Source organism: Silene latifolia, chromosome Y, assembly GCF_048544455.1.
Source record: "Silene latifolia isolate original U9 population chromosome Y, ASM4854445v1, whole genome shotgun sequence".
Classification (NCBI taxonomy): Eukaryota; Viridiplantae; Streptophyta; class Magnoliopsida; order Caryophyllales; family Caryophyllaceae; genus Silene; species Silene latifolia.
Window position 1 is genome coordinate 303411375 of NC_133538.1, and position 10412 is coordinate 303421786.

Below are 10412 nucleotides of genomic sequence, written 5' to 3' on the forward strand. Positions count from 1 at the left end.
TACTTCTGTCGTCTTCTTCTTCTTCTTCTTCTTCTTCTTCTTCTTCTTCTTCTTCTTCTTCTTCTTCTTCTTCTTCTTCTTCTTCTTCTTCTTCTTCTTCTTCTTCTTCTTCTTTTTCGTCTTCTGCCAATTCCTCAGTTGATGGTAAGGGTGCTCTGCAAAAGGGTTAGGGACTTGTCGTTGGTGACTAATTGCTTGCAATTTTTACACATGCGTTTAAGCTTTCTTCCTAAGGCAACTTCTTTTGCCTTACTCGACAAAATTCTCTTTCCACTTCCCTTGTTTTTCGACTTTTTAGGTGGCAATATCGTTACCTCTTGAGTGGTTGTACAGCCAAGTAGTCGCTCCAACTATTGTTGTTTACTCAATGGCGCACCTATTGGTGATAGTTTTTCCTTAGACTCTCGAATTAAAGTGGAAAAGCTCTTAACATCAGCTTTCCATCTGCCCATAAGCATCCCAACAGTATGATGAACCTCTGACCATGTTATTGACATTGCAATCTGTTGTCCATCAATGATATCAATGTCCTCTGTTGCCTCACCATTACAATTGAACATTCCTGAGCGGATTGCATCTTTACTCCATCTCTTTGCAACATATTCATCCGGTATAGTCTTCAGTCCGTTGGATAAGTAAATACATATGACATGTCGGCATAGAATTCCTTTCCTTTCAAGCATTCTGTAGCTGCAACTTGCTTTAAATATAACCGCGTCAACAATAAAGTAAAATGTAAGTTTACAAAGGTGTAACTCTATGCCATAAATAATGTAACTTCAATAAACAAAACTGTAACTTTAACGTATAAAAAGAGTAACTTTATTATGTGTAACTTTAACAGACACAAGTGTAACTTTAACGACTAATTGTGTAACTTCAACAAAATTACACGTGTATCTTCAACAAGAAAAGATGTGTGACTTCAATAAACAATAGTATACTTGGTCAGTACGTAACCTCATAATTCATGTCCCTGATTGTGTCTTTTACAGTATTCACCTCTACAGTGTCTTCTTCGGCAAAACCTCTACTTCTACATGTATCGATTAAGTATTTGACTTCTTGTTGGAACTCCTGAAGTACTTTATAGGTGTACACTTTTGCCCCATGCGCCTCAAGAGCCTGATGCGTCGACGTTTTAGGGCAAGTGTGCTTGTTATCGTTTTCAAGCTTCTTCTGCGTATGTCTTTGTTGGTTCATAGCACTCTCAAAACGCAGCCAAAACTCAACCAACGTACCAACTTTACTCTCAAAGCTCATAAAGAAACTATTTTCGCTCTCTAATCGTTAAGTCGTCCTCATAACAGCCCCCACCTTTATGTCCCTGCAATGTGCCATTTCCCATTGGCCCCTTTTCGAGTACATTTCTTCAAACCAATTAATGTTTGTGACTCTGTGTTCTTCACCTCTACTTCTACATGTATCGATTAAGTATTTGACTTCTTGTTGAAACTCCTGAAGTACTTTATAGGTGTACACTTTTGCCCTATGCGCCTCAAGAGCCAGATGCGTCGACGTTTTAGGGAAAGTGTGCTTGTTATCGTTTTCAAGCTTCTTCTGCGTATGTCTTTGTTGGTTCATAGCACTCTCAAAACGCAGCCAAAACTCAACCAACGTACCAAATTTACTCTCAAACCTCATAAAGAAACTATTTTCACTCTCTAATCGTTAAGTCATCCTCATAACAGCCCCCACCTTTATGTCCCTGCAATGTGCCATTTCCCATTGGCCCCTTTTAGAGTACATTTCTTCAAACCAATTAATGTTTGTGACTCTGTGTTCTTCACCTCTACTTCTACATGTATCGATTAAGTATTTGACTTCTTGTTGAAAATCCTGAAGTACTTTATAGGTGTACACTTTTGCCCCATGCGCCTCAAGAGCCTGATGCGTCGACGTTTTAGGGCAAGTGTGCTTGTTATCGTTTTCAAGCTTCTTCTGCGTATGTCTTTGTTGGTTCATAGCACTCTCAAAACGCAGCCAAAACTCAACCAACGTACCAAATTTACTCTCAAACCTCATAAAGAAACTATTTTCGCTCTCTAATCTTTAAGTCGTCCTCATAACAGCCCCCACCTTTATGTCCCTGCAATGTGCCATTTCCCATTGGCCCCTTTTAGAGTACATTTCTTCAAACCAATTAATGTTTGTGACTCTGTGTTCTTCACCTCTACTTCTACATGTATCGATTAAGTATTTGACTTCTTGTTGAAACTCCTGAAGTACTTTATAGGTGTACACTTTTGCCCCATGCGCCTCAAGAGCCAGATGCGTCGACGTTTTAGGGCAAGTGTGCTTGTTATCGTTTTCAAGCTTCTTCTGCGTATGTCTTTGTTGGTTCATAGCACTCTCAAAACGCAGCCAAAACTCAACCAACGTACCAGATTTACTCTCAAACCTCATAAAGAAACTATTTTCGCTCTCTAATCTTTAAGTCGTCCTCATAACAGCCCCCACCTTTATGTCCCTGCAATGTGCCATTTCCCATTGGCCCCTTTTAGAGTACATTTCTTCAAACCAATCAATGTCTATGACTCTATGTTCTTCACCTATTTCTGCCCATCTAGCATCGAACTCTGCTGCATCAAGATCTTCATCCCATATAATGACATTCAATTTCTTCAAAAATCCAGTATAATCACCTCTTGTCACACCATACGTACTTGGCATCTTGTTCATGATATGGGACATACAAAATCGGTGCCGCACTATCTTGAATACAAGGGGGGCAGCATTAAGAATGCCTAAATCCTAATCAGTGATAATATACTCAGGCTCTTTTCCCCCCATCGCAACCAAAACCCGGCTGAAAACCTACTGAAATAATTCAGGGTTTTCTTGGGCAATCAGCACACCACACAATGTAACAGAGCGTTTATGGTGATCTACCCCGGTGAACGGTGTGAAGGACATGGAATACTTGCTGGTTGTATAGGCTGGGTCGGACGACATTACATCACCAAAAACAGAGTAGTTCCTTCTGGCACTACCGTCAGCCCATACAACTCCACTTAAGCTACCATCAGAGTCAATATCATAGTCAAAGTAGAATCCTTGCCTATTTTCAGTCATTTCCTTAAAATGGTCTATGAACAACTATCTATCTCGTTCATGAATGAAGAATTTCACATCTCTGTGAAAGTTATTAAAATCATTCAAAACTAGCTCTAATGTTCTCAAACCCAGATACGTGTTTCTTGAGTATTTTGTAAGTCCTAGTTGCTCCCATCTTCAGCTATTAATTAATGACATATTATTAGAAATTACACAGTCAACTTTTGTTTTTGTTAGGGTTACAATTTTTTTGTTAAAATTACGCAGTTAACTCACTGAAGTTACACATGGAAATAGACACACTACCTGTGAGTTAAAGTTACATGATTTCAGTTTAAGTTACACTGAATTGTGCGTTGTTGATATAATATTAGAAATCATGTGGATTGTTGATATAATTTTTACCAAAATTAATAAGTGACAAATAATTAGATTACTCACTCTTGAGTTATTAAGGATTATCATTTGTGATAATCTTTTATGTTGCATGACAACTTTTGAGCCTCTCTATCCCGGGCTGAGATGAGCTCATGATTGTGGCCATCGTGAAATCGGTCAATCAATAACTGGCCATTTTCCATACATAACCTAATTCTAGCTTTGCACCCCACCCGCCTGACTTTGTGTTTCCTAATCCAACTATGCCGACCACCTCTCTCCATTTCTCCTTTATGCGGGAGTCCCTCTCGGTTGCAAACCAAAAGTTTTGACCTTATTGCCCTGTCATGCCACTTCTTTGTCGTGTATTTACGAACATCGAAACCGAAAGCAATTGCATAAATCTTGTAAAATGTCACTGCCTCCACGATTTCCAGGAATTCCTGGCCAATATAAGATGTAAACTTTTGTTCAACTTGTTGGAATATGTGTCCTCCGACAATAATGCGATCACAACTGTCGATCATGATGATCACTAGTTTAAGTCTCATTTTAAGAATACATGTGGGAAGTAATATTTTACAGTCAACTGGTCCACACATATCGGTAATTATTGACTTACTAGAGTTTGACATTACTGTCGTGCGACGGTGGTGATCAGTTGATCCCCTTAGGTCATACCTAAAGGGTAACACTCTTAAATGATTATTTAATTGATCGTTTGACGATACGGGTTAATTAAATTACTTAAAATTGACGGACGATTTTGGAAGTAATATTTACGTGTCTCATTGTAATTTGATTAGATAAGATACAGTCTAAGTAATCGAATTGTTTTATTACTTGGATGAAATTATTGTTTACGGAAACAATTAAAACGGAATGAATAAATTATTATAAATACAGAATGTTGTAGTTTATAATTCGGAAACACTTTTTGGTACAAGTAATTATGAATTACTAGGTTAATTTTATAAGTGACATATTTTATTAATATGTTGATTTTTAATTGTTAAAAATACATTTTATACACATAATGTCATGGAACTTGTGACATGTGACAATTGACAAATGACAAAATATAAAATGGACTTCCCATTATATATAAGTGCCGAAAATAAAATGGAGGGAGTGTAATGTTTAATTTGTGTTAATTATTTAAGTGGAAACAAAATGATTACTACACATTCTAGCCATGCACACCTAGTTGATTTTGTGAAGAGCATCTTGGTCATGTATTGGCCATTACCAACCCCCCCCCCCCCCAATCCCAGTTTTCTTAGAGCAAGGCCAAGGATTTTTGCTCTATATTTTTCCTAATATACACTACAACAAATGTGTGTGGTTATTCATTCATTCATAACATCTAAAACTTAAAAAAAATTTAGAGAGAAAAAATTACTCCTTCTTTCCTCCTCTCTTGACCGAAAAAGCAAGAGACCAAAATGATTTTGGGGTCAATTTTAGTAAGATTAATATTCTTCTAGTTCAAATAATATTAGTCTTTAAGAGGTTATCTTGGGTATATATCTTTGGGAGGGATTCTACCTTTGAATCCTTGTTCTTCCATTTGAAAGGAAAGCTCAAGAACAAGTGAGTAGGAGAACTCATTTGTGCCCATATATCCGAAAACTCAAAGTAAGAAAAACGATTTCTTCTTTATTCTTATTCATGTTTGCATGCATAAGATCTAAATTTAATTTTATGACTAAATTAATTGTCACATATATGAATATGTCGAAATATGAGATTAATAATTGATGCGTGTCTTTTATATGATGTTTTACATCCCATTTTACACGCATTTCAGAGCTCATTCATGTAGTTTATGCTACATTTCTCCCTATTCCCATTTACTTCCGTATTTTTGTACATTATTGCAGAAATGTGAAGAATCCAGCGGAAATCGAGCTAAATCCGTCCCCGAGTATCCTGCATTTCATTTGACGTGAAGTATTCGCTTAAGGAACGAGCTTGGTGCGCAATCCAAGGCCCAAAAGACAAATCCACGAGATTATGAAAGTCAAGTAGCAGCTAAAGCAGTCGATCGACCACTACCTTCAGTCGATCGACCAGCTTGCGGGTTCCAGAAGCTACTGTACACTGCCATTCGGTCGATCGACCGCCAGTCTTAGTCGATCGACCAAGTCGCTATTCCAGACGAGAATTTAAAGATCGAGATTTATCAAGCCCGTGAGTTATTAGGTTTAGGAATTATGTTACGTATACTTTCTATATAACGTAACCTAGAACATCAGATTATTCATCCATTTTTCATCAGTTTTACATTCTGTTTTCATTAGCTTTAATAATTAGGGTTCGGGATACTATTTCGCATTGGATTTTCGTTTGTGCTTTCAATCATTTCCGTTACAATTCTTCTGCGATCTTGGTATTCTTCTTATTTCAGTTCATCTTTATTGCATTCATAGATATAGAATTGTTAGTTAGTTCCCGAAACCATAATTATCGTTTTATGCTAGCCTTTTGTTCCGTAGTTTTAATTATGAATTCTTCTGTTTATTTCATCAATATTATTGTTGTTACCATTCTTATTATGAGTAGCTAAATTATTCGTGCTAGGATGTAGGAGAATTGTAGTGTAGGCGGCAATATAATGAACACGGCCTGAATCGCGTGTCAGTCGATCGACCGCCATACCTGGTCGATCGACTGACCACGTGAGGTTTTATTTTCGTTTTAATTGTTTTAATTTTTTATTCTACGAATCGAGTGCACACGACTAGTTGAATGCTTAGGATATGACTGACCCATTAGATCGAGAGATAGGGACAGTTGTTAGATCACCAATTAAAATGACTAAACTATGCTGAGATCAAAAGATAGGTAAAGTTTAGACCGTAAATCACTTTTCAGGACGAAAGTTAGTATTAGTGATATTAGGGAACTATAGCGAGATCGAAAGATGCTATTTGTTAAGAGTGGACCGAGAGGACCTCTTTATTTCCCGCCTCATGTGTTTCACTTAGACCTGTTTAGTATGCTGTCGCCGAAACTATAACGAACCGACCATCCTAGTACCTCTTTTTATACTTGATTTTATATATTTAAATAGTTTACATTTATTTTATTGTTATTAGCTATAGACCAAACCTAATCAAACCCCCATCTTATTGTTACCTTAGACCGAATTTAAACAACTAGAAATTACGTCTGCCGCTCTGTGGTTCGACCCGACTGCCGCTAGCTATAGTTGTAGTTGGAGATTATAAATTTATTTTTGACACCTCACGACGGGTATCAAATTTTGGCGCCGTTGCCGGGGAGGCAATTGTTCTAATTTTTAGTTGTTTTTATTTAGTCTTTCTTTAGTTTAAGGGACTTCCGTTCCTTAAACTTTTCTTATATTCTTTTTGTAGTTTCTTCTTATGCGCAGGTTACAGGGTGGTGAACTAGTACCATTCAATCCTGAGATCGAGAAATCCTTGCGCGAGTTGAGACGATCACAAAGGGTATTACCGACAGAGGAAGAGCCGAGTACTCTTGTCTAGCTACTACGAGAACGCCTGCTCAAGGAGATCCACCTACATCTCTCGCCTCTACTTCTTCACCGAGACAGTCACTTCTCCGTAAATTCCAGTCATGGTGAAGAAGCAACCATTGCTAGTCACTCGAGCCGACAACCTGCGAATCTCTACAAAGGATTCGAACTACCCGGGGAGGCGAGAAAATTCGAGCCGAAGCCTTCCTATATTAACCTGGTTGAGAGAAACCGGTTCTGGGAGCGCAAATGAAGATGCAGCCAAGCACATGGAGATTTTTATTGATTATTGCTGCTCTATACCCCCCGCCGGCCGGTGTGACCCAAGACCAGATCAAGGAGACCATGTTCATTTTCTCCCTTCGTGATGCTGCAAGGGAGTGGTATAGAGATCTGGACCGAGCCGCCCATGGGATCACCGACTGGAATTCCTTAGCCCTGGCATTCTACAAAAAGTACTTCTCCGCCTCGAAGACGAATGCCATTAGAGCTCAAATCACGAGCTTTAAACAAGGGCCTGATGAGAACTTTCATGAAGCATGGGTCCGTTTCAAGAAATTGGTGCGAACCATACCGCACCATAAGTTCGAAAAATGGAGTCTTTGCAATCAGTTCTATAATGGGCTGTATGACGATCAGAGGGCTATTTTGAATGCTGCAGCCAATGGCCGATTTTCTGAGAACATGGGTGAGACTAAGGGGTGGAAGATCATTGATGATTTGGCTACTCATAAGGCTGAATATGGGAATTCGAGAGGAAACCAGAGGAGAGCTGCTGAATATTCCTCTGTTGCTGCACTAGAAGCTCTCACTGCAAGGTTTGACAAATATGAGTTAGGAGGAGCTTCTAAAGGAGGGATGTACCATGTTAACGCTGTTTCAGACGGTCCTTTTGTCTGTAGAAGATGTGGAGCTGAGGGGCATGTCTCAGAGAATTGTTCTGTCCCCTTTGAGTCTTGTGCTGCCTTTTAACACTATAGGCAAACAAACACGTACTATGAGCCGAATGTCCACCGCAACTTGAGGTGGAGTAGCCAGAATGTCCTGAATCCGACTCAACCTCCACAACAGCAACAGCAGCAAACATATGTGCCTCCACACAAACAATCATATCAAAAACCTCTGTATATTCCTCAGCAGCAGCAACAATCCCAAAATTCCGAGTTCACCGAGTTGAAGAACTTATTGCTGAAGGATTCCCAAGCTAGAGAGGCCGGGATGAAGATGTTAGAGAGCCAAATTGCTCAGTTGGCTAGCAAGAGTACCACTCGAGCTCCGGGACACTTACCGACTCAAACTGACCAGAAAGAGACCCTAACTTTAAGGAGTGGGTCTACCCTGGAGGGGCCTGCTATGGTCGAGGATGATGCTGCAAAAGATGAGGCAAAACCGAGTCAAAACAAAGCTGGAACGAGCAAAGGAAAGAAAAAGGCGTCTACAGGTATATCGGTCGATCGATCGACATACCCGGTCGATCGATCAAGTGCGGGTTACAGGAGCTTGGTCTGTTCATCTCGATCGATCGATCGACATCACCGGTCGATCGACTAAGATCGCTGCTGATAGTGAGATTTTTCGTCCTCCGATGCCCGACAACTTGAGGGATCATTTGTTTCGGGGCACGACAGTCCCGAAAATATTGGGGAAAGACCAGAATGCTAATGGGTCAGTCCGGGCTCCGAAATACGACCCGATGTCGATCAATGGTTGACATTTACGACGGTCTGAAGAGGGTTCAAGCTTCAACAAGGAGAAAGTAGTGGACTTCCAGCCTAAGTCCACGGATACCGGCATGCGCGATTTAGAGGAGAGGGCTAAGCTACTTCTTACAGCCCCATATCCGGAAAGGCTAGTGCCGACGAAGGAACGGGTATCTTTCAACAAATTTAAAAAAGATATTCGTAGCTTGAATGTACAAGTGCCTTTCCTTGAGTTAGTTAATCAAGTGCCTGCCTATACTAAATTCATGAAACAACTCTTGTCTAAGAAAAAGTCACTTAAAAATGTGCATACTGTCGCATTAACCAAAGAGTCATGCTCTTATTTGTCTCACACTGCACCCCATAAGCTAGAGGACCCGGGTAACTTTTCTGTTCCTTGCAATATAGGTACCTTCTCTATTGAGAAGGCATTATGTGATTTAGGAGCTAGTATAAGTGTAATGCCCCTGAGTCTTGCTAGGAAGCTCAAATTGACTAGGTTCGCAGTGACAGACATGACAGTACAAATGGCTGACCGATCTGCGGTCCAGCCGATAGGAGTCTTAGAGGACATCCCCGTGCAAATAGGGAAGTTCTTCTTCCCTGTTGACTTTGTCGTACTTGACATGCCTGAGGATGCCCATATTCCCATTATTTTGGGTAGGCCATTTCTGCACACTGCTGGTGCAGTCATAGATGTTGGTTCGGGTACCTTGACTTTTAAAGTAGGGAAGAATTCTATTGTTTTTGCCCAACCTGCTAAGAAGAAGGACCCCATGTGGGCTGTGACTTGTAATACGGTTTCTGACAAGAAATCGTATTTTGTGCTTCCTTATATGCCTATCTCTATTCCTGTTGTAACCCCTCCGCCCCAGATTGGGAGCAAATTGGAGGAAGATTTGTCTATTTCTGATACTGCAGGAGCTGGTTTGGGGAAGGAAGAGCTGCAAGTAACCCTAGCTGCGAAGAAGCCAATCATTTCACGAGGAGTTCTTGGTTGCCTTAGCTATGCCTCTGATGAGGAAGTTGATGACGAGCCAATCAAATTAACGGAGTCCGACTTGGACTTTGATAAGCAAGAAGAGATCATTGACCGGGGAGATGATGAAAGTGTTGATCCGTTGAGCCATACGGACGTGGAAGCTAAGAAGGATGCAGCTGATAAGATAAGCACCGTTGAGGCTACCTCTAGTAGCCAGAAGCCGACGAAGTGGGCCATTCCGTGGCCATTCTTGATCAACTACTAGTTGATCACATGTTTTCCAAACTTTTTATTTGCTTTTGTTAGACACTTTTTATTGCTTTTGTGTGCGCGAAACTTCGCATTTTATTTTGCTTGCTTAGGATTTTATACGCTTTAGACTTTATTTTGGGTTTTGCGCAATTTTGGGCGCATATTATTGTGCACTTGCAGGTTTTTAAGCCTCATTAGCTCAAATAATTGAGCAACCACGAAGAAATAAGAAGTTACAGCAGTATTTTCAGTCGATCGACTGGCCTGAGTGGTCGATCGACCTGGTAGTGCGTTTCGGAGCTCTTTGTTCCTTTCACCTCGGTCGATCGATCGAGTCTTTGTGGTCGATCAACCGACCTGCACTGCTGTACCTGTTACGACCTCTCTCCTGCTATGTTTGGTCGATTTGCGGAACTAAGGGAGTTTTCTACTCCACTTTATCTTCCGTCACTATTTATTTCTTCTATTTTTCTCAATTTTGCACATAATACCGCTTCATCACTGCTTTCTCGATTTTATGCGTGGTATTTTGTTTGTCTTT

General features: G+C 40.2%; 1 protein-coding gene and 1 non-coding gene across 2 annotated transcripts; both read right to left on the minus strand.

The window, feature by feature from the left end:
- Positions 1 to 350: 350 nt before the first annotated feature.
- On the minus strand, positions 351 to 1263 carry LOC141631063 (protein FAR1-RELATED SEQUENCE 5-like). The gene is made up of 2 exons (XM_074443784.1): positions 956 to 1263; positions 351 to 777 (listed from the first exon to the last, which is right to left on the minus strand). Exons 1-2 carry the CDS (start codon positions 1261 to 1263, stop codon positions 351 to 353), a joined length of 735 nt encoding a protein of 244 aa, XP_074299885.1.
- Positions 1264 to 7417: 6154 nt separating this feature from the next.
- Positions 7418 to 7524, minus strand: LOC141636247 (small nucleolar RNA R71). Its single transcript, XR_012540872.1, has one exon. It is a non-coding gene; the product is annotated as a small nucleolar RNA R71 (small nucleolar RNA).
- Positions 7525 to 10412: the final 2888 nt, after the last annotated feature.